Raw genomic sequence first — 27,275 nt, 5'->3', positions numbered from 1 at the left:
AGAATGGGGAATACTAAGCAGGAGCTGGGGTTTGTAGGATTGCCCAGGCACTGGGGGAGCTTGGGGAGGCTGCTGTGCTCCCCACCCCAGCCCTGCACCTTCCTGACACCTCTTGCTCTGAAGCTGTCACCCAACCTCGGTGCTGGTGTCACCAGGGCACACTGCTCAACAGGGAACTTTTTGTAATGCAGGGGGTTGGGGTTTTGTTTTTTCCCATTTTCTTCTCCCTATGGTCCCTTCTACTCTGGCTAAGCAGTGAGGGTGCCCAGCACCCCTGAGCTTTGCAGATTTGGTGCTGGTGGTGCAGGCGTGTCCCCAGCTGGTGACAAGTTGAGTGGGTACATGAGATGGGTAATGCTGCCCCTATCCATGGGGGAAAGAGAGCAGGAAAACACCAGTCTCCCCTGGAAAACGTCTCCAAAACTCCATCACCCCCTGGATCTGAGGAACCCTTTGGATTTCACTCTTGGACAGCAGACTGAGAGGGAGCAGGCAGTGCGCTGGGAGAAGCAAGTCCCCACAAAACCTGGATTCCCAGGGAGCAGCTGCATCCCCACTGCTCTCTGGGAATGTCCCTCCAGAGCCATCCCCGCGGTTTAGCGCATCAAGTTCCCAGCCTGCGCCCCCGAAGGTGTTTCACACCCGGCTCCGGGTACCCGCAGGCCGGGGGAGCGCGTTTCGGCACCGTGCTTGTTTATGAGCTGTGGGCTTTGGCCCCGGCCCTGTCCTGTGCCCGCTCCACGGGGATGGATCTGGGCAGGATCCGGGCGGGGACCGCGGGCTCCGCTCCCACCGACGCGCGGGGGAACTCGCAGGCGCTTTGTCAAGCATCTGGCGGCTGAATATTCATGAAGTAGGAGAGCAAACCGAACACGGGGAATCAAAGGAGACGGAACCCAATACTTGCAGTTGCTAAAACAGTCAGGAACCAGTTTCTTCCTGCCGGCTGCAGGGCAGGAGCAGCGTGTCCCCCGGGACAGTGGGGTGGGAGGGAGTAGAACCCATCAGCCAGCTCCATTCCAGCGGGGCCGAGTCGGGCTGCTGAAACCGGCTGCAGCTGCATGATAGCCGCGCTGACTTACAGCCCTGCTGCTGCCCCAGCCCCAAATCATCCATCTCCTTCAGCAGCATCCCAATCCTAAGGTCTTTTTGAGAAATTCGATGCTGTCCCCGCATGGGTCTGGTGCAAAGAAATGCCTGTTGCTCCCCTGCCTGCAGACAGCTGCTCAGCCAGCCAGGAGAGGAAGAAACCTCTGGGTGACTGTTCCTACATGGGCTCAGGAATTTTGGGATCCCTGTCACAGCCTTGGCTGCCATTGCCAGCAGCACCAGAACAGGCAGCGCCAGTGCAGGCAGGATGTATTTCTTCAATCTCTCTGCATTTATCTGGTTTGATTTATTTTAAGTTATTTTTAACAGTTTTTCTGAGTGCTCCCTGGGGCCTTTTTATTTAGTTAGGGACTTGAGCAAAGCTGGAGCAGAAGGGAAATATTACCAGCCAAGCTGGGATTTCTACCATGTGCAGGGGTTTTGTGGCAGCCCCATGCCCACCAGGGCACCCACCCACACTGACACACTGACAAAGCCAAGGAAAGGTTCTTCTCCAATCACTCAGCCCTGAGAGCACAGCACCCCATCCTTTCCCTAGCTGGCTGCTACCTTTGTGTCACCACCAAAGCTTTGCTGGTGACTTGCCTGTGTCCCTGCCCTGAGGCCAGCAGGAGGACATTGGGAAGAACCTGCCCACTGTTGCAGGAGGCAGTGCAAGGGGTAGTGATAACTTTATTCTCCTCCAAAACAGAGAGAGGACCTCAAGCTTAAACATCCCACATTTCCAGGCTTCTCCATGCTGATGGTTCCAGCCCATTCTGGTGACGCCCTGCTATTCCCAAGGCTGATGAGCCTCACCCCCAGTGATACAGCAGCACCTTGCACACAGAGCCCATGCTGACCATTGCTGTTCACCTTCCTTGCTTGCCAAGGAGAGCTTTCTAAAAGGCTTTTGAAGACAGATGTGCCAGAGTGTCTTACCCTTGAAGATTTCATTACTTAGAAGTGCTCTAGGAGCAGGGAATATCTCTTACCCCTCCTAGTCTCTAGCAGTGTGGGGGATGGAGGCAATCCTGGAGCTGCTCAGCAGTGGTACCCATGGTCCTGGCAGGAACTCAGTGTTGTGCTGTATTTTGGCAGCTGCTGCTCCCAGGGTTTCAGTGGATCAGACTGGGAGAGCTCTGCAGCAGCCAGTGCTCCCAGGGGATGGGGTGGGTTTGGGTCCAGCCAACCTGACAGGGGGTCTTGGTGGGGCATAGAGTGGGATGAGAAGGGGAGGACAAATGGCTCTGCAGAGAAATCCATATCAACAATTTAATAAAACCTAGGGGGGGAAAAAAAAGTCTCCCAGCTGGGATTCATCAGGAAAAGCTTTCCAGGAGTAGTAAGGAAAGCAGACTCAGCCCAGCACAACAATACCTTGGTGATGGCTGGGGGAGGTGTGGTCCTGGGAAGGCAGAGGACCAGGGGTGCCTGTGCACTGCCAGGCACAGAGAGTTTTGAAGAAGAGCTGTCTTGGGAAGCCCTTTGCAGGCATTTAGAGCAGGGGCTGTTTCCCTGCAGACAGCCCCTCCGCCCAAAGCTGGGCTGGGGAACAGGCTCCTGTTCCTTCCCAGGACTGGTGGTATTAAGCCTAAAAAGGGAATTGTTAGAGTCTTTACCAAAGAAGGAAGACCGGCTGCGCTGCTGGCAGGCAGAGCTGGGGGGAGGGATGCCACAGCCCAGCCCACAGGTCTGGGGGCTCACTCCCCTGCTTGTCCTGGGCTCTCCTTGAATGCACAGGGGCCAGATCCAGCCCAGAGGTGTTGCAGAAGCTGTACAAGGGCTGCTGCAGGGAAGGCATTGCCTGGATCCCGTGCATCATGTGCAGCAGGTGTGGGGAGGCAGTGGGGGATGTGACCTGCATTTCCCTCCATAGATTCACCCCATTCCTTCCCTGCCTGCACAAGTTGAAACAAGGTTCCCACAGGGGGGAGAAGGAGTCATAACCCAGCCTCTTCCCAGTCCTCCTCTGTGCTCCACCTTCCACCTATTCTGCACCCTCCAGCCACAAGTTTCCACCCTGCACCCTCCATCCTTCATTTTCCACCTTCCATCCTCCATCTTTTACCCCCCACATTCCACCCACCATTCTCTACTCTCCATCCTTCACTCTCACTGCTCCCTCCTCGAAGCCCACTAGCACCAGGTGGAACAACAGAGGAGAGCTCTGCCCTGAGTGTGCAGAGACTTTGCACTGCTCTGCACCCCATGGAGGGGCCCTGACCCTCCTGCCCAAGCTGGCAGATGTATCCCACACCTCCTCATCCCTCTGTCCTTGTCACCATTACCAACCAACTCAACTCAACCAACTCAAGCATCCAACCAACTGAAGCTCAAGCAGAGACAGGCAAGACACCCTGTGGCTGCAGGGCTGTGCCACAAGGGCAAATCCTGCCCTGATCAGTGAGTGCTGCTGTGTCCAAAGTCCCAGCAAGGACCAGCCAGAGGATCTGGGGGTGACACTCCCAAGCTATTTTATAATGAGGGAGTGCAGCTCTTGATGGGCTGCAGGTCAAATTCACAGTTATTAGAACTCAGTAAATGTGGTTTTAACAACCATCTGGTTCTCCTTTTATATGCAATAACCATCCCATTACATCGAAATAAAATCCACATTTAAGGCTTTTAATTGCACAAATGGCCTTTAGCTTTTTTCCCTCTCATCTCCAAAGGAAAAAGGAAATGTCCCATTTCCATCTGTCATAGCAGAAGAATTTGGCTGAGAGTGTCCAGCCTCCTCTTGAGGCTGGGCTGGTGCACATGGAGTGTTTCAGCCCTGGGAGAAGGTGCTGGAGCCAGCCAGGCTCCCCATGGCCCCTGAGGACCCTTACCCCAGGGCAGTGGTGGGGTTAGCCACCCTGCAGCCTCCCAGAGGGGTCCCAGCATCCCTGGGGACTGTGTGGCCATTTCCTGATATGGACTAGAATAGGGTGAGGACAAAGACTCACCTGACAGCTTGAAGAGAAATACCACCTCATAAAGGGTTTTGAGTTCAGTTTGGCTTTGCTCCAGTTCTGGGCAAATCATCTTCCCCTCATCTCAGTTTCTCACCAGGAAGAAGAATGGAATGGGAAATGCTATCCCAGGTGGCCAAAATGTATCATTTGGTTACTGCAAAATGTGAGGTGACACAAACACAACCTGGCAAAGCAGGTGTTTTCTCAGACAGAACAGGAAAATCAGGCACACTTATGCAGGACATTTTCCTCCTTCCCCCAGGAAAGCTGCAGCTACAGGATTTCACACTTCAGAGGAGCTACTCCTGCCAAGGGAGAGCAGGACAGGAGTCACACAGGGCAAGGGAGCATCCTCAGCACAGCAGATGTTCAAAGCTGTGAGCATCTCCTGCTGTCCCAAACATGTTCAGGCTCAATAATTGGGGGATTTAGGTGAGATTTGTGGTTCAGCACTGTGGAAGTCAACCTGTGAGCAGCACATTGTGGCAGGGAGCCCTTCCAGAGCTGACATCTCACCATCACTCTGGCACAGAGGGAGAAGCAGGGGCAAAGCAGGGGCAAAGCAGGGCAGGCTGATTTCTCAGCAGTGGCTTTTCCACATTCAGCAGCTCCACAGTTCCTTGCTTTCCCCCAGTGAGGCCAAGAGCCCTGCCCATGTCCCACTAAATGTCCCCAGTGCCCCAGAGGCAGCAGGATGGGTGTGCAATTGGGAGCTGTACCGGCTCCAGGGGATCTTTCCTGGAAAGTGAAAAGCACAAGTTCCCAGTGCCCTCTGCAGGAGGAAGCACAGCCCTTATCCCCAAAATTTGGGGCCTTTCAGGAGGACAGTGAACAGAGGGATGGGTGTCTGTCACCATGGCTTGCTGTGTCCCTGTGGGGACAGGGACACGGAGCCCCATCTGCCCATCCCCAGGGGCTCACAGGGAAAAAGCCATTTTGCACCTTGACTTGTACATTGCTTTGCTGAGGAACTCTGGGACCCTGACAGCATGGCCAGCCCAGGAGTCACCTGAAATAATCGCTGCTATTTATTCCCACAGGAAATCCAGCTTGGTTAAACAAGAGGCTTGGGTTTTGCCCAGCAGAGCTGGGGCTTAACATTACGCTTGTTTTTTTGTCTCTTTTTATTTGGTACTTAAGGGAAAACAAGGGGGAAGAAATGAACAAATGGAAAACAAGACTCAGCACTACATGGCTCTGGCACTGGATTGTTGTCCCAAGCATGGGCTTGTTCCACAGTGTGCAGCACCAATTCACACACCAAGGAGAGGTATTTTTGGGTGTTTTTTTCTAATTTGCACAAAATAGGGAGCTAGGTGATAACCCACAAAAGGCTGGCTCCTCACCTGTAGAAACTTTACATTATTTATACATTTTAACAAAACTATTAGCATTCATTGATTGCAAATTACAGAACCTTTTGTTATTCATTACTCAATCCCTTACTTGCTAGTTATGTTTCTTGTGTCTCATGCTAATTAATCCACAGGCAGAGTTCTTCCCCTCATTTGAGTCTGGGGTAGGCAGTCAATGAGTCAGTGGTTGTGATCTCCCACTTCCAAAATCACTTTTTCCTCAGTCACTGGTCCGTTCCCAGACTTCACTCCTGGTGGCTCTGGGCCAGGCATCCCATTCCTCTTTTCCTTGAAACAAAGGATTGGAATCACAGAATTAGAATAGAACACAGATTAGAATATTGTGAGCTGGAAGTGACCCATCAGCATCACGGAGTCCTGGCTCTGCACCCCAGCAATGCCACCCTGTGCCTGGCAGCGCTGCCCAAGCGTTCCCGGAGCTCTGTCAGTCTGGGGCTGTGACCATCCCCTGCCGGGGCTGTGACCATTCCCCGCCGGGGCTGTGACCATCCCCTGCCGGGGCTGTGACCATTCCCCGCCGGGGCTGTGACCATCCCCTGCCGGGGCTGTGACCATTCCCCGCCGGGGCTGTGACCATTCCCTGCCAGGCCTGCCCGGTGCTGGGCACCCTTAGCGTGAGGAGCCTTCTGCCGGTACCGCAGCCCAACCCACCGAACCGAGTTGCAATCGCTCCACCATAGCCCGTGCACAATCACCTCAGCCACTGCCCCACAGCTGGGAAACCTGCAAGCTTAACCCAAACCCCCGTTCGCACCTCGAGGGGCTCGCTGTCAGCGAGCCACAGCAGGCAGGGCATGGCATGGTACAGAGCCAGACAGCGTGGCACGGTGTGACACAGCACGACACGGTGTGACACGGCCCCACACGCCGTGGGAATACAATCGCGACACGACGCGACACTGCCACAGGCCCCGGGCGCTTTCCCGCCGCGGCCCCTTTAAGGCGCGCTGGCCAATCAGCGCAGCCCACATCCCCGCCAGGGGCCGCCCTCGCGGCCCGCCGGGAGGCCCGTACCACTCTCTCCATCCGGGGGAGTCAGTTCCTCCCGTGGCCTGGCGGCCCCTCCACCGCCCGTTCCCCGCCCGCTGCCCCGGCCGTCCAGCTCGCTTTACTGTCGTTCACAGTTTCTCGGTCGTCGCAGCGGGCAGCAGTGGAGCTAAGGAAGCCTTGCGAAATACGCTGTCCCTCTCACCTCCCCCCGTGGCATGATGGCGCGGGGCGGGGCGTGGGGCGGAAGCGGCGCCGTGGCGCGGGAGGGGGCGGCATCATGGCGGTGCCGGGTAAGGCGAGGGCGGCGGGGCTGGGGCCGGTATCGGTACCGCGGAAGTGGAGGGACCCGGATTAACGCGTTTATCTCTCCGCAGGCCCGAGGCTGCGTCTGGAGGCGGCGCTCAGCTTCCTACTTCTCCTCGCCGGTGCCCAGGCCCTTGTCCCCAGCCATCGTCTCACTGCCCGCGACCTGGCGCGGCTGCGGGCGGTGCTGGAGCGGCCCTTCCCCGACGTGCGGGCCGCCTACTACTCCATCGTGGGGCTCAGCAGCCTCGGGGTGCGGGTAGCGGACGAAAAGGTGAGCGGGAGATGAGCCGGCTGTCTCTGCCCGGGGGCGCTTTGCTGCCTGAGGGGCTGCTGCATAGCAGTGAAAGACAAATCATTAATATAATATGAGTTTATAGAGAGAGCTCTGCTTGGACAGGGCCGTGTGGGAAATGTAAAACGTACGCGCGTTATATCCTTAGTAAGTACCGGTGTATCGCTGGTAATTGGTGACTCTCGTGTGTTATTTGGGTAAATTGCATCTTTGTCCGGGCACTTACGAGGCCCTGGCTCGCTTACACTCAGTGCCTGTAAATGGTGGCTTCAGGGCTCACTTCTCCACGGCCCGTTGTGATGTTATTGTAGACACCAATTTGTTTAACTGCCTTGTGAATAAGTTCCCTTCCTGTGGCACATTTGGTGCAGTGTACTGTTAAACAGAGTTCCCATTAGTTTCAGTTCAAGTACTGAATTCAGGCAGTGCTATTTTTATATATAATTAATTATATAATTTTAAGGCTGGTGGTATCAACATAATTCTTACTGTGCTGTGTCTCTAAGCATTTCTAGTTTAAATGTTGCAGATTGTGCTTTTAACAGCTTCCTCACATAGGCACACCTGTTTACCTGCGTGTGGATATTTACCTGTGCTTGTGAACTGTAAATAGAAATTTGTTCTTTCCTCATGGATTCATCCAGTACAGGGGTTCTAAACCCTTTGGCCTTGGTTTCTCTTCGAGTGCTGCACATAAGCTGTTAACTGTGAGGGTCCTGAAGATGGGGTTCATCTCGGTGCACCCCTTGCTGTGGCCTGTCACTGGGCACCTGTGGGCTACACTGGGAATTGGGTCACTGTGGCTGGATTTTTTATTAGTTCCTAGTTTATTAGTTCCTAATTCTGGCAGTGACAGCACAGCCTTTGCTTCTGTAGGGAAACAGTATTTATTGATTTATTGATTTCTCAAGGTTTGTGGTGAGACGTTTTTCTGCACAGCACACCTCTTCTCAGGGTGAGGTTATTTAAAAGGTAGAGGTAGTAAAAATAATAGCTAGGTATAACCCCTGGACATCTGTCATGGAATGATATTTGTGTGTTCTCCTTGAGGCTGAACAGTCCCAGCTCCCTCAGCCTTCCCTCCTCAGAGATGCCCAAGTCCCTCATCATCTTCACAGCCCTCCAGTATATCCTTGTCTGTCTTGAGCTGGAGAGCCCAGCACTGAACACAGCACTCCAGATGTGCCTCAGCAGGGCTGAGTAGAGGGGCAGGATCACACCCCTGACCTGCTGGCAGTGCTCTTCCCAGTGCACCTCAGGATACCACTGGCCTACTTGGCACCCAGGACACTCTCCTGACTCATGGACAGCTTGTTGTCCACCAGGACCCTCAGGTTCATCCCCTGGAAGGCTATCCCATTGGTTAAGCATGATTTCCCTTTAGTGAATCCATGTTGGCTACTCCTCATCACCTGCTTTTCCTCCATGTGTTTAGAAATGAGCTGTTCCAACACCTTTCTGGGGCTGGAGGCGAGGCTGACTGGCCTGTGGTTATCAGCATTCTCTTCTTTTTCCTTTGTGACATTGGCTTTCCTCCAGTCCTCAGGCACCTCCTATTTTCCATGAGCTTCCAACGATGATGGAGAATGGCTTAGAAATAACATTTGCCAGCTCCCAGAGCACTTGTGGCTGCATCCCATTGGGGCCCATGGATTTGAGGGTATCAGGTTTGATTAAGTGACCTCTAACCTGATCCTCCTCAGCCAAGAGAAAGTCTAGGAGTATTCCTAGATTATGCAATCCTGTCCTGCTTGTAAAGGCCTGTGCTCCACATACTCAAAGTCCTGTGATTTATGCATGAGCAGTTAAATTCTTGGTTATTTTCTGTTTAAAATGCATCTCAATGATCCATCTGTCCAGCTGTCAGTTAATACAAATTAACAAGCAGTCCCACTGCTTGCCCCACTTCTCTCTGCACTCTGAAGTTCTGCATTTGGATCCATTAATAATGGTGTGATATACAGCTGGAAAGGAAGCTCACCTAGAGAATTTCTGTTCATCTCCTCACTGTCCTGGAAGATTTGCCCTACTAAATACACCTGTTAGACTTTAATTTTAATAGGCTTTATAATTATATTCAATTTAGGTTTGAATTATGGTTGCAGTGGAGCTTATGTGAAAATTCCTTGTCTTTTAGCAGGAATCACCTGTTTCTTTGTGGGTACAAAAATGCACAATGTTCATGGAATTGTCTTAAGAGTATCATATAAATCTCTCAGTGTTTTAAATTAACTTCTGTTTCTCCACAGGCTGCATGCAAGTTCATCAAATCTCATGTGGACTCCAGCAGTGTTGAATCTCTCTTTTATGCTGCCCAGTCCATGAAGGTCCTGTCAGGCTGTGAGGTGAGTGTGGAGCCCTGAGTTCTGCAAACAGGTATTACCAAGGAAATACTTGCCTTGAGATTTTTCTTGGGTTTGTTTTACACATAACTTTTACTTTTAGATTGTTTTCTGTTGTGCCTTAGGTAAATAAATGTTTGCGTGTGCTCTACACAAGGCAAAGTATAAATATCTGACACATGGATTTGGTTCAGGGTAATTCCGAGGGGATGTTTTTTAATTAAACACTGATGGCTAAGAAAAAAGGCAGCACATTTGTTAGAATTCTCAGGACTGTGTAAATTAGAAGCTCTTTGTGTGGCTGACAGACAGTTTGGGTGTTGGAACACTGTTGGATACAGTTGCAGACCACCCTTCCTGAGTCGAGACCTCCTTGTCATCAGTACCCCTGGCTACTACACAATGAGGTGATGCCACATGAAAAGCAGTAGCAGGTTACCAGGATACATCTGAATCACGAATTATCCTGACTAATTGATGGTTAACAGCAAAACTTAAGGAGTTAATTAATTAAATTAAAAGGTAATGAATGATACATGGATTTTTCCCAAAAGCTTATATAGTTCACCAGTCTAGTGTTGCTCCAGGAAGGAATCAGTGGTGATTTGAAGGCCGTGTTTTTTCAAGTGTGAATCACTGTGTTCCCTGTGCTCTTTCTCAGGTCACCATTTCAAATGAGACCAGGGAGCTGCTGCTGGCAGCTGTCAGTGAGGATTCCTCAGTCACCCAGATCTTCCACGCTGTTGGTGCCCTGAGTGGCTTTGGCCTTCCTTTGGCATCCCAGGAAGCCCTGAGTGCTCTCACTGCTCGTCTCAGCAAGGAGGAGAGTGTGCTGGCGTAAGTCTCACACAGGAGGAATTCAAGTGTTTGTCTTAATGTTCTTTCTCAGCCCTACTTGTAGTTTGGGGTGCCTGCACTGTGAACTGGAAAATATGTGCCAGTAAGGTGAAGGAATTTTGGCATTTATCCCCACAAAAAATTGTTTCTCTGTGAAACAAAAGAACAAAATGTCCCTTACAGGCTAGGGAAGAAAGGGAAACTTTAAAACTTGCTTTGTTGACTGAAAAAATGGATTCCTGGAAGCCTCAGTAGCAAGTCTGGATCTGTACTCTGCAGGGATCAGTTTGTTCTTTTCTCTGCCTTTGAATCTTTGAGTTCCTTGCAGCACTGATGCAGCTAAAGTGACATTTTGTAATGAATGCTAAGTTCACACTAAATCACTTTAGATTCATTCTCTTGAGTGAACTGAAGGCAGGAACAGCTGTTTTACACTTCATTTAGAATAGAAAATGCAGTTGCTTTGATTTAAATGGCGTTTGGCTTTTAAGGAAGGAATAATCATACACTTGTTTGGTTTTGTTTGTTCTTGTTTAAGAACCATCCAGGCTTTGGAGACGGCATCTTACCTGTCCCAGCAGGCAGATCTAACTAGCATTGTTGAGGAGATTGAGGTAGGAACACACTGTGCTCTCTTAATTATTCAGAAATTTGCTAGATTGCTTTAGAACTAAAAGATGTATTAATGTGTAAAATGAAATGAAAAACAGGCCTGGCTAATTGTCTGCCTGTATGATGTGGCTTGGCTTTTAAGCAGATAATTCTTTGGGCTTTTATCTGTTTCACAGTGGACTGAAACATAGATAATCCTGACATTTACATATCATTAAATCCACTAAAGGCTGGAGGATTTTCTTTCTTCCTGTTTCTAAATAACTATTACAAAATATGTCGTTGTTCCCATATAGTTCTTGATTACAGGCCTAACAGCAGAGTTGACTTCTGTGGATCCATTAGAATGCAGTTTAAATTTTATTAACTCTTTCTGTCAGGATCTTGTCGCTCGCTTGGATGACCTGGGTGGAGTTTACCTGCAGTTTGAAGAAGGAATTGAGACTACTGCCCTGTTTGTTGCTGCTGCTTATAAGCTGTCAGACCATGTGGGTACAGAGCCAGCAATAAAGGAGGTCTGTACCTTCCCTTTCCTTCCTTCCACACTCCAGCTCCCAAAAAGGATCTGCTCAGTTCCTGTGGTGCAGTGCCAGAGCCCAGTGTAACTGGGTAGAGTTTCTACTGGAGAAAGCACTGAGCACACTCAGTGAAAAGGGACATTGTGGAGGGAATGCTAGGAAACAGAATCGAAGAGGAAATTCCAAGTTTAAGATCACAGGCTGGATTTGTTGGGTTTTTTCCTTTTTCAAGTGTACAAAAGGAAATTGCAAGTGAAGCTTGGTTTTTCTTTGTTTATTGAGACAAGGTATTGAAAAAAAACCTTGTTTCAGGGTTTGTTCTGGTATTTGGCACTTGTAGCACTTTCCAGCATTTCAAGGTGTTTTGCAAATGTTATTTATCTGTAAGGAAATGCAGGCACCCCAGTTTGGGGTGCCCAAAAGAGAGACAACATTACCATGTGCCTGCAGGAATCCAGATGAAAAAACGTGTTGTCTAAGATGAAAGACTGCTGGAAATTTCTTTTGATCTTGGTTAAGCTAGAAATCATTACTGCAAACGATCCGCTTGAATTTTTTTCCCACAAGTTAATGGAATTAGATGTCCTTTGGAGTGAGAATGGCAGCTCCCTGAAGCACAAGCCAAAGTGGCAGGGTTAAGACTGAAGCCAGTGTAAGACATCTGAGTTCAGTCCTGGCTCTTTTCCACACTGCTGCCAAACAGACTAATGCAAAGTAATTTTGATGTCATTTTTGAGGTGGTGACTCTGCCACGCACAATTCAAACTGTCAGTGTCCAAATGATGCTTTAAAAAAAGACCAATTAAGGGAAATTGTTCAGGATTTTTTCAGAACTGTGCTGTCAGAAGTGCTGCTGTTGGGGCTTAAGGCTTTATCTCTGGTGAATGGTGAGAGTGCCTTTGGAATGCCACAAAACTGTCTTTAAAAAATAACATGCAGTATTTGAAAAAATATCTCCCTGATTTTTTCCCCCCAGAGCTTCAGTGGGAGTGTCAGTTGCTGATTAGGGTTTGGAGCAGTGCCATGACCTCCACAGACACAAAAAACACTGCAGGATTTGCACTGTGCAGGAGCTTTGTAGCATTTGTCTGGATGCTTTCTCTAGTTGTGATGTTATTTGGTGTTCACTGGTACAAGCAGGAGAGTGAAAATTTGAGATGCAGTGGATTTCATTTAGAAGTATTTGTTCTTTGCAGGTCACTAAGTTGTGTCTCTATTACTTTATTTAGGGTTGTCTTTGATTGTTCTCATTCTCATTAGATTTTAGCCCAAAATCCTTTGTTGGGATCATAGTACAGGTGGCAAGTCCCTCTTGTTTTCCAGACTAGCAAGGAGTGATGGATGAAGCTGAATAATGATGGGTAACGAATATTCTGCAGAGAGTGGTGCAGATGCCCTAACCCTACTGAGTCAGCCTGAAAAACCAGCTGGGGGGATGCTGTCCCACTCCTGCCCTGGGGAGAACAAATTAGCTTTGGCACATCCCAAAGCCAGAGCTGGCTCTGTGCTCCTGGTGGTACTGCTTCAAAGCTAATCCTCTTAGCTTGGGGACACTGCTGAGCCGAAGGGGATAAGCCTGCATGGGCCTAGGCTGGCTCCTTCCAGAGACATTGGGATGCTTTGCTCCATGGCCTTCCCAGCCTGGCTGGTAGCCAGGACATCAAGCCTGGTCCTGCTCCACTGTGAAGATGGAGGTTTCTTCACATGAAGAAATGGTGCAGCTCTTGCAGCCAGATTGTCTTTTTGCAGCCACATGCAGTCTGGGTAGTTGAGCTGATGACATCTTTTTACTCTGAAACACATCATTTGCAGAGGTGGATCCATATTCTGCTTTTCCAAGTTCTTGACACAATTCCAGTCATTGTGGTTGGAATCTTCCAGCCAAGAATAAGAATGCACATGAAATTCCAAAGGTAGATAATTTTGGCTTGCCTCATAATTTGAACTGTTTTTAAAGCAAATGGAAAATTAAAGAGTCTTTTATGAATGATGTTTTCATTAATAACATAATACTGAGCCAGTTTGCAATGTTGTGGTAAGCTGCTGGTGCTTACATGTGATTGGCTTTTCCTCTTTCAGGATCAAGTTATCCAGCTGATGAATGCGATTTTTAGCAAGAAAAACTTTGAGACTCTCTCCGAGGCCTTCAGCGTTGCTCGTGCTGCCGGTTCCTTGTCCCAGAACCGCTTCCACTTGCCCATCATCATCGTCCCTGACGGGCCTGCGGCTGTGTCTCATCATCAGCCCGTACTCAGGGTAAGGCCTTAGCCCCAATCTTGGCTCAGTCTGTGGTATTGGAGCTCTGGGCTGAAAGTGTAAGCTGAAGTCTTTCACTTTTAGCTCTGTGACTCAGGCTCCAGCAGATCTGGGATTTTAGTGCCTTTGTGAAGTGATCCTTGGGAACCTCAGCTTACCAGGCACTGCCTCAAGAAGGCATGGTGTGGAAGTCAGCCTTTCACCTTCCCTGCTGTGGCAGAAAGAAAAGGGATGTGGGATGCTGAGCAGGGGAGAGCTCTGGGTGTGTAACACAGAGGAGCACTGAGTTGTCTGTGTTCCTGCATTCCTTCTGGGATGAGACTCACAGAAATGCTGATTTTTCTCTCATAGCTGCAAGTGACCAATGTTATGTCCCAGCTACTGACTCAAGTTTCTGTAAAGCTTGACCAAGCCAAGTCTGTGTCTAGCAAAGTCACTGTTCTTCAACAGCTACCATTTACTCTCTCTGGGTAAGAAAATAAGATTATTTTTAGAGTAAGCAAATAGATGTTATTTAAGCAGTGTTGGACTTACTTTTCCTTGTTTTTCCACCAAGGAAACGTTTCTGTGATAGAAAACTCAAAATGCTTTGGTTGTGTTTTGTTAGTGTAGAGTAACTGATCACATTTGGTGATTTATTTTGACTGGGAGTGGGAAATTCCAATTTTCTTTTTTGACTTTGGTTAACTTTCAGAAATTATTTTCCTGCTGCACTTAGCAATGTTAGTTTGTGCTGTGTTTGTCTACCTGTTTAATGTAGCATATTTGGAGATTTCTTAATATCTTGGGGTTTTTTGTTACAGAGATTTCTTTGAGCTGAACTTCATGAATGTGAAACCTGCAAGTGGATATTATGATTTCTCTATCAGTGTAGATGGAGATAAGCGATTTATTGCTAACAAAGTGGAGGTGGGTGTGCTCTTTGATGTATTTTCATTCTGTGCCTATTCACTGGAACAGATTTTATTTATGCTTGTGAAGGATGTTGCCAGTTGTATGGAATTTTTATCACATGCTTTTCTGTAATGCATTGGTTTTTGACTCAGGATTATGGCCGATAACCAGATTAAATACATGATCAAAAGGGATTTGTGTACATTTCAAACCTGTCTTATCACTTAGATGCTGATCTGACAGCATGTAACAAAGGGTAACAGTGGAGATGTTTCTATGGCAGCCTTAAGTCGATATGCAGAAATGATTACCAAGTGTTAGTTCTTCAGAGCATTCCAGAGTTGAGCCCATAAATCTCAAGGCTTGGCTATCAGTTGTCTGGGGATTGCCTGATGTGTGGAAGCTGAGCATTTGTTGTTGTCTGTTTGTATAAGCTCTAGAGCACTAGAAGAGGGTCTCTTGGCATTTCCAAACTGTGTATATGGTGAGGATTTTGTAATGGAGAAGCCATGACCAAAGCAGATTAAAGCTTCTTTTCATGCATACACAGCCCTTTTTTGGTGGCAAAAGCTGTTAGGTGACACCTTTCTGAAGAGCAGTTTTATATAAAGATTTGGAGTTTTCCTTTCCTCAGGTTTGTTACAGTGAGTGGAATGTGACTTGTCTCTCTGGCTGTTCATGTAGTCACCCCAGTGTCAACAGCTGAGAATGCTCTTCTCCAAAGAGGTCCATTCCCAGGCTTAATTGTTGCCCTCAGTCACCTATTTGAGGAAACAATTAGCATTTCAAGTCTTCCAACATATTTAGCTTGGAGTGGAGGAAGACACAACTGCTGACCTTTACTCTGAGTATCAAATGGACTCTGTCAGTGGAGCAGTAATGGCACTCAGGGATGTCAGAAGGGGCTGGATTGTCCTGCTTAAGCTGGGGCTGGCACTGGGAGGCACCGGCAGGAATGTATTAGCGCCAGCAGCTTTGTGGGAACCGCTGCTAATAAGACACATTGTTACGGGGGAGGACTGCTGGGGAGCTGCTTTTTTCCTTACTGTTATTAGCATTAATTGTCCTTAATGCACCATCGTTTTGACAGTAATGAGCTAAACCAGTGGGTTATTACTCAGGCAGAGACTGCATTTCCTGGCATTAAAATATTTGAGAGATGTTTGTGTACTGTGCAGTTGGAGGGGGCTATGTGCAGCAGCTCTGAGTTGCCTCCACACAACTTTTTTAAAATTATTTCATTAGTCCATCTTTCTTTGCCCCTGTCTTGGAACAAATTAAGGCTTTGCTAAAGTTACCTTGAATCATCTGCATGTTAATGGATCCATTTTTGGGGGTAGCCTATCTCTGAAATTATGCTTTTTGTTGTAAAGGAACTGCCAAGATGATTGTGTTTGAAGTCTGACCTGAATAGTTTAGTTAATGTTTTTACATATTTTTCCTGCAGGTTCTCTGTGAATTATTTTTTGGGCTGAGGGTGTGGGGCTGGTTCACATGAACAAACCTGTAATAACAAATTGTAGTATAAGATGAAAAATGTCTTGGCAATGAAACTTCAATTCTCTAGGGGAGCATTTGTAAGCTGTGAGAACAAATGTGCTAATTAAAAACTACAGACTGCAGTAACTGCTTATGTTTGAGAGAAGAATTGAAATCAGTCAAACCCACTCGGCTCAGTGCCTGAACGAGCTGTGGTTTGGGGCTGGGGAAAGGACAGGAAATCATTTCTCTGCTTGGGGTTTATAGTGCACTTAGCACAGAGGAGTGTGATAAATGGCAGGGCCTTATTGGCTGCCCTGCACTAAGGGATAAACGCTGTGACTCTGAAGGAAAGTTTGCTGGACAAAGTGCAGCTCTGCAGGAATGCTTTGGCATGTGCCTGCTGGTAATAAAATCAACAGAAACCTCTTGGGCTTTAGGAGCCAGCAGAGGCAGAACTGTTGCTGTCTGGAGACCCCTTGTCTCAAATTGCTGTCCAGAAAGTAGAAGGACATATGCACAGGCAGTGTGAAGTTGTGTCATATGTGATGCAATCTTTAATAGCTAGTTTCTGCTAGATCAAAAGGAAAACTAGCTGGATCTGGGTAGTTGGACTGTTTCATTAAAAACAGCTCTCTCAAGGACAGCTAATTCCAGCATGCCTGGGAAGCTGGTGTCTGCAGAGCTGGCTGCTTGTGCAGGGAGGAAAGGGGATGGCTCAGGGTCAGTGACTGGTGCAGGAGCTTTGCCAGAAGGTAAATTGCTGTAGATCCTTCTGTGCAGGTTAGGCTCTGACTTGGGCTTAGTCATAAGACCTTCTTTGGGGAAGGGGAACAGAAGAGCTAAAGCATCTGCAGCAAGCTTGACCATAATTGGTGTATATTGAGTGCTCTCAAGAGTTTTCTGTTGTGTTTTGTTGCAGCTGAAAGTAAAAGTTTCCACAGAAGTGGGGATTACTAATGTAGATCTTTCTACTGTGGATAAAGATCAGAGCATTGCACCAAAAACAACCAGGTAAAATGTCATGGGGTGTGTGATCCTGGAAAGGATCCTGACTCTAGACTGGAGCCTTGGTTTCTCTGAGCACCAGGCCTTCTCCTGGAAGATCTCAGTTCTGTGTGGTTTTTTCCTCCTAGGGTAGCTTACCCAGCCAAAGCCAAGGGCTCATTCACTGCTGACAGCCATCAGAACTTTGCTTTATCCTTCCAGCTGATAGATGTGAACAGTGGAGCTGAACTCATCCCTCACCAGGTTAGGACAATTTTTGTCACTGCTGTGTTACCAAGACGTTCCATCATAAAGCATCTGAGATGACAGTTGCTCTTGAAAAGATTTGATAGGTTTTGAGAAGCCTTATGTTTCTGACATGTACTGTGAAGATCACTGATCTCACTAGATGGAAGATTCACTTCATTTGTTTTGTCTGTCTGTTAAATGAAATCTCTCCTGGCTCTAGTATTGTGTTGTATTTAACTGCACAGACTGAGTGCACATAGCCTGCCTTATAAAAACACACTTCTGATTGTTTTTTTAATGTAGATTGCTGGCTGAAAAGTCCTTGAATGTTGCAATCTTCCTTGCAGACTTTTGTTCGACTTCACAACCAAAAGACTGGCCAGGAGGTGGTGTTTGTTGCAGAACCAGACAGCAAGAATGTGTACAAATTTGAACTGGATACCTCTGAAAGAAAGACTGAATTTGACTCTGCCTCTGGGACCTACACTCTTTACCTGATCATTGGAGATGCCACTCTGGAAAATCCAATCCTTTGGAATGTGGTATGTAGCTGGAAGTGGGGTGATGTGGTTTTGTTATTACTGACAGTCTAACAGGAGGGCATGGTACAGGTTTGGAAGCAAAAAAATCGACTGTTTGGTTCTTTTTAGTGAACCAGAATCCTGGCCATTTATGGGCTCTGAGGTTTGCTATTCATTGCAAGTTTTAAGTAAACAGCAAAGCAAGACAGAAATTAACATTAATTTCATCATGTGGTGGTACAGAAGCTTCAGAAGGTTTATCTGTTTGAGTGCAATTTCACAGCAGGCTCTCAAGGTTTAACCTCTCTGTTCTTTCTCTGCTGGAAGTAAGTCCAATTTGTAAAATGATGGGTGAATGAAATTACTGCCCCTTTTTAGGAGAGGTTGCTTCTTTAAAAATCTGGTGTCTTTTTCTCAATTTCCTTTACAAATTATATAAACTGTAGATTGCCACATAAATGTGGATCTAAATGCATGAAGCTGCACAATTTCATTTCAGGCTGATGTTGTGATCACATTTCCAGAAGAGGATGCACCATCCACAGTCCAGTCCAAGAACCTCTTTGTTCCCAAACCTGAAATTCAGGTACAGTCAAGATTATGTGTGGAGATGAGGGCTGAGTGTTGTGTTCTCAACATAATTTATTTGTAAGTAATGTAATTAAAGGAAGACCAGAGTTACTGCTTTATGGAAAGAAATTGGTTGGAGTTCTCTGGTGTATGAATAAAAAAGCTGTGTGTTCTACCTATGAGAGAGCAACTGGTGTCAGTGAAAAGACTCAAAAATGAAAGTTTGGCCAGGTAAGCACCACAGAAAGATCTGTTTCATTCCAGCCATCTGGGCTGATGTCAAGCTAACAAGTGCTTCTGTGAGTGCAAGGAAAGTTAACTGTGCAAGAAATCAAATGTGCAGAGACTGGAACAGCACTGCTTCAAAGAGTCAGTCTTTGCCTTAAGAAGAATGGCTCTCATCCAGAAGAGCCTCTGAGAACAGCACCAGGGCTGCAGTGGGTCTGGGGAGCAGAGGAGCTGCTCTGTTGGAACGCTCCTACTCATGAGCTGGTTTTGTTGTTTGCAGCACCTCTTCAGGGAGCCTGAGAAGAGGCCTCCCACAGTGGTCTCCAACACTTTCACAGCACTGGTTCTCTCCCCGCTGCTTTTGCTGCTCATCTTGGTGAGTGAACTGGGTCACAGAAGAACAACACTTTTTCCCATCCAGTCCAGAGTCAGGTTGGACAGCTCAAGTTCTTGCTAAAACTCTTGGTTAATTGTGACTGGCACAGCAGTGCTGTAGTCACAGCTAGCAGATGTCAGTGCAGAGCATTGGTCTGGTTTGGTTTTTTGAGGTTATAGTCAAAGCAGAATAACACTGCTGCCAAGCTGAAGTAGGTGGATGAGTTTCTTCAGTGTGCTTCAGCTGGGGATTCTGAATAACAGTGGGCAGATTAAGTTATAATAGCATGAGGCTTCCACAGGAAAAAGACAGTTCTGCTGCCTCACATGTAATAAATCCATCACAAAATCTGTGTTACTTAATCCTATTAGATTGAATTCCTGTTTATGGACATTGGAGTGTCTGTAGTTGAAAAATACACTGCTACTCACTGTATCATCAGGTCAGTGCTTTGAACTTAATGCAATAAAAAAATCTCACTGAGACAAGTTAAATTATTCCTTATATGGAAGTTGAAACTGATTCCAACAGTAATTTCCCATTAGCCAGTCTCAGTGAAAGCTGGTATTCAGGCAGTTCTGTCCTCTGAGTTCACAATATACAAGTTGATGACACTTTAATGAAAAAACTCATTGCTGCTGCTCCTCTTTTCCACTCTTCATGCCTTTATCTTTTATAGTCAAAAACTAAGAAGTGTTACTAGGAGCAAACATCATGTATCTATAGCTGTTCTTTGTATGAATCCAAAATGAGAGCATTACTTCTTTGGATTTTTTTTTTATTTTTGTATTTTTAATGGAAATTAATTCAACTGGGTAGAAATAGCAATGTCTACTTGTCTATTTCTTTTTCAGTGTTTAAATTTGGAGCAGTCATCTCTCATCAGTTTAAGACATTTGAGGAACTGCATTAGGGCAGTCAGAAGTAGCAGGAGAAATTTCCACTGAAGGAGCTCCAACAATGCTGCTCTTAGCAGAATTGCTGCTGTCTCCTCTTGCAGTAGTAAACAAGTGCTTCTGTAGAGAATACATTGGATTCACTGAAGATCTTAAAAAGGCTTGAAAGATATTGAAGCCTAAAATAAAAACTTCTGTTTACAAGGCTGTTTAACTCCAAGTTTGTTTATTTTCCTTTTCAGTGGATCAAGATAGGTGCCAACATCTCCAACTTCAGCTTTGCTCCCAGCACCATTGTTTTTCACCTGGGACATGCTGGTAAGTGTCAGAGGCTTTCTGCTGTGTTTGACCTCCTCACCTGGGAGTTACAGATGAGAGCCTGTGGTTAATGGGCTCGTGGTCTATTAACTCTAATGACATAACAGCATAACATTTGTTCTCTTGTTTCCATCTGCCTTCCTGCTTTTCATGATTGTTAATATGGTGATAAACCTGTTTTGGCCATTGGCTTATAACAGCTGTCATTATGCAGGCCCCTCTCCCACTCCATTTATCTGTACTTAGTAGAACTTCTTATTTCCAGAGGTCACACTTTCTTTATTGCATGTTTATCCTCTGAGAGTGGGGAGGTTCTGTGGGGATTGAGACCTGCAGGACTCTCAGCAGTGAAAGGCTACGGCTTTTCTTTAAAGCTCTTCCCATAAAAGCACTTCTGGATCTTTGGCTGAATCAGATTTTTTCATCAATTTTATTGTGTCCTTGGTTGCACAGTTATTTACTGTCTTGGTATAATTTCAAAAGCATACCAGGTTGGGAGAATATTTAATCTATTGATTTCCAAATGTCACAGCTTCTCAGTCCAAGTCAGTTTTCTTGGAAGCTTTATAAAGCTGTAAGCCCTTACAGATGTGTGAGGTTAATATCCCCTATTGAAATCCAGAGTATCCTCCTCTTTTTAATAGCCCTGAATGTCTATAATATATCCATAATTCTGCCACAGGAGGATTGGTTTGCAAGCTGTCAGTGTCACATTTTCTTTCCAAAATGGGCACCCAGATGTCTTCATTCCCTGGCAATGTGTGGTCTTTAGAGCTGCCATTCAGAGCTTCAGAGATGAGATAGGAACTAGCAGTACAGTTGTTCTGAGGATGACAAATGGTTGGTGTCTTTGAAATGCAGTTTCAGCCCTGGACTCTGTCTTTTTTTTTTTTTCCCAGCAATGTTGGGACTCATGTATGTCTACTGGACTCAGCTCAACATGTTCCAGACTCTGAAGTACTTGGCCATTTTGGGTGGCATCACATTCCTGGCAGGCAACAGGATGCTGGCTCAGAAAGCTGTGAAGAGGTAAGGGGGGCACAGAGCTTTAACATCAGTGGGGAGGAGCTCACAGGGTGCTGCTGTGTGTCAGTGACCACTGCTTTGGGATCTTGGACCTTGTTTATGGGGCTGGGCTGCTCAGCCCCCCTTCCCTACCTCTTGAACTGAGCAGGGCAGTGGGGGGCTGTCCCCAGCGTGCAGCTCCTGCAGAGAGCATTGGCATGTGCTGAAGGAAGCTCTTAGAATATGTTATGTTATGTCATGAAAGCCACTGTAAACACAGGAGAGGCCCAACTGTTTGGGAGCTCTGCTTGTGATAAAGGTTTTAAGAGAAGAAAGGTAAGGTGGGAGTAAATTACTGCTGTGTTCGTCTAGCTAAGGGAGACATTGTAGAGAAAAGGGAAGTGGCTGCTAATCAGCTGTGCAGCAACAGACAAGAGGCAACAAACAAGCAAACCCAGGGAAAATTCTGCTGGGTATTAGGGATATAGCATTCCTTTCTGTACTGGCATTGGATTCATTCTGCACCCTTGTCTCCTGCCTCACAGTGTCTCTTGGCTGCCCTGGCATGGGCAGCCATCAGTTTGCTGACCCAGACTGCCAGTGCAGTGCCTTGGTTAGAGGTCACAGCATTCCCTCCCCTTCACTGCTGCCACACACAGTTTCCATGTGAGACAAGCATTTCTACTAATGCAGTGTTTGACTTTGAAGATGATTTTACTGACCTGCTTTGCCATCACACCTGTGCTTTCCTTACTTTCCCCTTTTTGAGCCACTGGCTACCTAGCTGCATAGATAACCCTGAGCTCTCCCCTTTTTGATTACACTATTAAAACCAGGACAAGAGCTGTCAAAAAATATAAGAATATAAGAAGGGTTGCATTGATTTGTTTTCTTTAAAATATCTCTACATTTATGGCTGTGTTGAGGAGGATGATGAATATAATTAACAATTTTCATACTGTCCTCCCAGCTTTCTCAGCCTTGCTCCCTCCAATGTCCAGCCCGCTCCACTGTGATATTTTGTGTTAGCATAATTTCCCATGGGAATATTCTTGCCCCTGGGGCTGTTGTCATTTAATAATGTTTCCTTTTTCATTGAAAAAGTCATGAGACATTGTTATTAAGTGCAGTTTGCCTAGGATACAGATTTGGGGAAAAATAATACAATGAAACGAAATTCTGAGTGTCTTGGCTCAACCAGGGCTTCTGTTAGCACATAAATGCAGGTGGTTGGTTCCTGCTTCAAACCACTGCAGGGGGTGTCCGTGTGCTTTTTCGCTGTAAATGACACGAAGCTGTAACTACAATGGCAAATTTGAAAGTAAAGCTTCTCTCTGAGGCTAAAGTTAAACCCTTTGTACACGACTTTAAAGTTCAAAAAGACATCTGCTTGTGAAGGCACTGCCTGCCTGTCTCAGATGCTGAAGTGCAGTGACAATTAACCAGATTGCACTTTGAGGCGAAGCTGTAGAGGCCAACAGCAGGCATGGGAAGGAGAGGGAAGGGGGCTGTCTGTATAAACCATCTTGTTACAGAAGTTACCAGAAGGCCTGGTTTTGCTTTTTACATTTCTATCACTGGGTCTGTTCCTGGAACAGGGCTGCTTTCTTCTTTCCTGTCTTCTCTGAACCTTTCTCCCTCTCTCCTTTTGGCAGGATCGCTGCAGAGCAGAGCAGTAGGTTGGCAAAGTATAGAACGCTGCGGTAAAAGGGGGTTTGCTAGTGACCAGCTCTTCAGGAAGTAAGGGCCTTTTTGGATTTTGCCTTTCCCTGGGCATGCTGCCTGTTTCATTTCACCTCATCACTCACTCCTGTGACAAAAAATATGAGAGCTGAAGCTGCTTCCCCCAACGTTGCTTACTGGGCTTTAAATCAGTCCTTGGGTGCCCTGGCTGCAGCTGGGTTGGCACATTAGCAGTACAAGTTCTGAGACTAAATTGCATGTTTTGATTTCTTTAATTGTCTGAAGTATGTATGGTGATATGTGCACATGCAGATATGCTGTTGTGGGCATCAAGCAGCTCTCAGGTGATGAAAATAAACAATAGCATTGCTCCTATAAATAAATTATTATTAATGTCAGCTGAAGGAGACCATGATGAAAGTGGCTGATACTGGGGTGTTCCCATCCTGCTGCTGGTACTCCCTAGCCCCACCTGCAGTATTCTGGCTCTTCAACTGCCAGGCACTCTGCCTGCTGAATTACATCCTCATCTGGGGTGCTGAGAGCTCCGTGCAGCAGAGCCAGGTCAGCACCACCTCTCTCAGCTGAGAACACGACCCAGTCCTGGCTTATCCTGCCATTAGACTGAACTGGTCATGATGGCTCAGGCAGCAGCTCCCAGCCCCATCCATTCCATACAGGCGTGTGCTGGGTCTCCATTGCCATTTACCAGGAGAAAGCTCTTGGTTTCCTTTCATTCCAAGAGGTAAGGTCTCAGTTTGCTCTGTGCACGCTGGTGTAGGAGGCAGGACTGCTCAGTTCTGAGTGTGTGTGCATGGGGGCTTCATCCCTCATTCAGTGCACTGGTTTGTTTCTGAGATGGCTCCTGTGATGACACAAATCCCTGTACAATGTGCTGCACAGGGACATCTGAGCATCTGCTTCCTCTCACATCCATAGTCAGTGCTCCAGGCACATGGGGAGTTGAATGGAGCCCAGTTTTTGTGGTGCAAATCAAAACCAGCGCTGGGAGGTTGTGCCACACTGTGCTGAGAGCTCCTGTCTGCAGGTCAGGGAGTGTGCAGGATGGTTGCATGGAAATTACCTGTGGAACATTAGGCATTGTGTCCCTCAGAAAAACACCTGTTTGCTGTCATTTCTTTCCCTGGAGTGTTTTGAGGTACTGGAGCACACAACAAGCTACAGCAAGTTACTGGAGAGGAACTGGAGGTTGCTGTCACTTGTACTTTTAGATGATTGCTGTGCTTGCTGTTCAGGCTCCTGGATGCTTTTCTTTAACATGACTTTGGGCCAGTGGTTTGCAGCTTTTTAGTGGCCTGGTACCAAGAGCCTCATGAGTGTGTTCTCCACAGCCTGCATGTTTCCTGTTTCCCAGCCTGGTATTTTAACTCCTTCATTCCTTATGGGCTGTAAGTAATCCTAGAGGATCATGGAATCACAGACTGGTTTGGGTTAGAGGGGATCTTAAGGTACTCTAGTTCAAATCCCCCCTGCCACAGGCTTAGGGCCACATCCACCCTGGCCTTTCACAAGTTCCAGAGATGGGGCATCAACAGCTTCTCTGGGCAATCTGTACCAGTGCCTCACCACATTCTGAGTTAAAAAGTTCTTCCTAACATCTAATCTAAACCTGCCCTCATTCAGTTTGAAACCACTGCCCCACCTGCCTGTATAAAACATCCCTCTCACTCCTTTTCATAAACTCCCTTCAGACCTCCCTGGGGCCTTCTCCAGGCTGAGCATCCCCTATTCCCTCAGCCTTGTCTCAGAGCAGAGGGACTCTAGCTCTCAGCGTGTCTGTGACCCTGAGATCTTGCAAATGTTTCATTGTTATTTAAGAGTGTCATGCTATGTGTGCCTGTGTCTGGCATGATGGAAGGCAAAAGGACCCCAAAAAGTTGGGTTTGCTGTGCTAACCCTGCTTGATGTTCTTGGGGAGATGAAGATCTTTGTATTAACATGGACCAACAATTCCCAGCAGATGGATCAGCCCTGTTAAAAGGAGAAGTTAAGGTACTTGCAGGCTTTGCCTTCAGCCTGAGTTTTTTTTTGTTCAGTTCTGTAATTTAATAGGCACATTCATCCCTTTTCCACCAGAAATTAATCTTCATTTTCTCTGACCATTTCCATGCTCCTTGAATTCCATCCCCCATTCCAGAGCAGTACTGATTTTATCACTCAAATTAGCTGCTTTGGGGATGTTTGTCCGAGCTTCTTTTGAGAGAGAATGAGGAGTCTGGGGACACTCGTTCTGTACAAGCAAGTGCTTTGTTGCCTGGAAGAGTTAATATTTTTTTTTTAATTTTTCTTTCCAGGACACACTAGTACCAGAAGAATGGAACTAAAGTGGAAAAACAACGCAAATGCCTTCAGAACAGAAGTGAATAAATAACTGAAAGGCCAGAAGAAGGAAGGCAGAAGATAATTCTTTTTTATATATTAAGTCAAAAGGGTGCCAGTTAAACTTTTTTTAAAATCTTTATTTTCATCATTGTGTTCATGCTACTGGAGTGCTTTTCATATGAATCTGGAAAATCTTTTCTTCCCTGGATTCTCCCTCCTTCTCCCAGGACATTTGAATTTCCTTTCGAGAAAAAGGAAGAAGAAAATATAAATCTGCTTTTCCCCAGGTGCCCTTTCCTCATCATAAAGATTTGTGAATAAAGAGGAAAGAATGGTCCTGAGTGTTGTGTTTTGGCTGTCTCAGAGGTGGTGATTGGAAGCTGGGCTTACATGAGAATGAAAAGAGCTTTTTCTGGTGGGTAATTTTGTGTGTGAGTCATTGCTGAGTGTGAAACTTCCTGTTCTTTCATGTCCTTTCCCTGGGGGCTGTGTTTATTGGGGGGCACTTCCCTCCCTCCTGTCCCTTGGGTGAGGCTGTGGCTGCCTTTCTCCACTGCTCTGGGCCCTTGGGGTCAGAGCCAGCTGTGATGCTGGTGACCTGGCAGCTCTGGGGCTCCTGTGGGGGCTTCACTTTATTTCCAGCCTCTGGCAGGAACCTTCTCACTCCAAACACCAGTTTAATGGAGGTTGTTGCCTCTGGTCTTCTGTGAAACCAAAGCCAGGTGTCTGCTGCTTGCCACGTGGCCATGTTTGAGTTACTCAAACTCTAATTTCCTACCTAATTACTCCCTTCAGGACTACCAAGCAGTGCTGAGGCTGCAGACTTGGGTGTTACTGAAGGACTCAGTAATAGCCAAAGGCCTAAATCTCCTCCTGATGTGCAACTTCCACATGGAAAACTTAACGGTTGCTCCCTCCCCTGCTCCTGTTCATCATCTGTCAAGGGGTGTTGCTTTAAAGGCCTTTTGGCAAAGGATCCATATCAAATGTCTTCTGGAAATCCAGGAAAATTACATCAGCAAGCATGCATGTAGATAAAGGGTGTGGAGCTGAATCCTCCAAAGCATTTCACGTGTGTGAGACATGACCCCACTTTATTAAATCCACCTTCTCTCTTCCCCATGCTGTTGCTCAAACTGAGCTCACTGTTTCTGCTCTTTGTAGCAGTTCCTACCTGCTTGTTCAGTGTAAACCTTAGGATGGACCCACAGAGGTTTAATGAACTTCTTTGACCTCATCTGCACTCCTTCAAACACCAGATCTCAGGCTGCATTCAAATCCTCTGGGACTAAAGGAGTTTTAGACAAGAAATAACTAAGCTACTATTCATAGTCGTTTATTCTGGAATATTTTTTTTAGCCTTGTATTTTGTTACTGCTCACTTAGCAGCTTTGTTTTGTAACTAATTCTTTCTGCTGATGCTTTGTGCTAGGACAGAACTTTCCCTGTGCCTGTAGAGCTGCAGCATGTTATCCAAGGGGAGCATGGATGCAAAAGGAAAATCATGGAATGCCCCTGTGATGTATCTTCTCTAAGCTGTGTGTGTTACTACTGATTTTTCTACTTATGCATTAGGAAAGATTGTTTTTATTATTTTGGTCTTTTATTCCTCAGATATTTTTTATTTGCTTTATTTGTTTTTATATTTAATCTTGTAGAGTTTGAGCATTTGTTTCCTCATTTTGAAGCAAACTGAACCTCCAAAGGAATCTCTTTTATTCCAAATAGCTACACTCACCCATCCATTTAACCACACAAACGTAATCACCCAAACACTTTCTGAAATGTTTTTCATAGACCTTTGATTTTATTGGCTGTATCCAATCCATTGTTTGCATATGCCTTTTATGCCACTTACCAGAGTTTAAATTCTACTTAAATAACTACTAAGTTTAAATAACTACTTACTACTTTAGGAATCTTCTTCATTTTTTGTAATTCCTTTCCTTGGAGTGAGTAAGTCCTAAAGGCTTTGAGTGTGTTCTTACAGAGCAGGATTAAAAACCCATTTTGAACCAGGCTGCTCAGGTGATTCTTCTTTTGTGTATTCCTGCACTGTGAAGCAGAAGCTGTCTCTGACAGCTGCCTGCCCACTGAAGGGTTCCAGTTATCCATTACTGCTCCTGCTGCTGTCACAGCTCCACTGAT

At 46.6% G+C, this 27,275-nt stretch overlaps 1 protein-coding gene and 1 long non-coding RNA gene across 3 annotated transcripts; one reads left to right on the top strand and one right to left on the bottom strand.

The window, feature by feature from the left end:
* Positions 1 to 5,398: 5,398 nt before the first annotated feature.
* On the bottom strand, positions 5,399 to 6,474 carry LOC111938292 (uncharacterized). The gene is made up of 2 exons (XR_002868919.2): positions 6,180 to 6,474; positions 5,399 to 5,692 (listed from the first exon to the last, which is right to left on the bottom strand). It is a non-coding gene; the product is annotated as an uncharacterized LOC111938292 (long non-coding RNA).
* Positions 6,397 to 25,468, top strand: RPN2 (ribophorin II). Of its 2 annotated transcripts, XM_023939905.2 has the most exons (18): positions 6,397 to 6,705; positions 6,790 to 6,992; positions 9,263 to 9,358; positions 10,017 to 10,192; positions 10,731 to 10,806; positions 11,185 to 11,319; positions 13,402 to 13,578; positions 13,930 to 14,048; positions 14,382 to 14,487; positions 16,874 to 16,965; positions 17,088 to 17,202; positions 17,535 to 17,729; positions 18,208 to 18,294; positions 18,787 to 18,882; positions 20,021 to 20,096; positions 20,996 to 21,125; positions 22,757 to 22,841; positions 25,100 to 25,468. In XM_023939905.2, exons 1-17 carry the CDS (start codon positions 6,693 to 6,695, stop codon positions 22,806 to 22,808), a joined length of 1,944 nt encoding a protein of 647 aa, XP_023795673.2. In that variant the 5' UTR covers positions 6,397 to 6,692; the 3' UTR covers positions 22,809 to 22,841; positions 25,100 to 25,468. The 2 variants fall into 2 exon arrangements, with proteins under 2 accessions (XP_023795673.2, XP_023795674.2); XM_023939906.2 differs by lacking the exon at positions 22,757 to 22,841 and having other exon boundaries at positions 6,401 to 6,705.
* The last annotated feature ends 1,807 nt before the right edge of the window (positions 25,469 to 27,275 follow it).

The sequence above is a fragment of the Cyanistes caeruleus genome, chromosome 16 (genome assembly GCF_971803275.1).
Source record: "Cyanistes caeruleus chromosome 16, bCyaCae1.hap1.1, whole genome shotgun sequence".
NCBI classification, from domain to species: Eukaryota; Metazoa; Chordata; class Aves; order Passeriformes; family Paridae; genus Cyanistes; species Cyanistes caeruleus.
The sequence above is the reverse complement of the archived record's forward strand: the minus strand, read 5'-3'. Positions and strand labels throughout refer to the sequence as shown.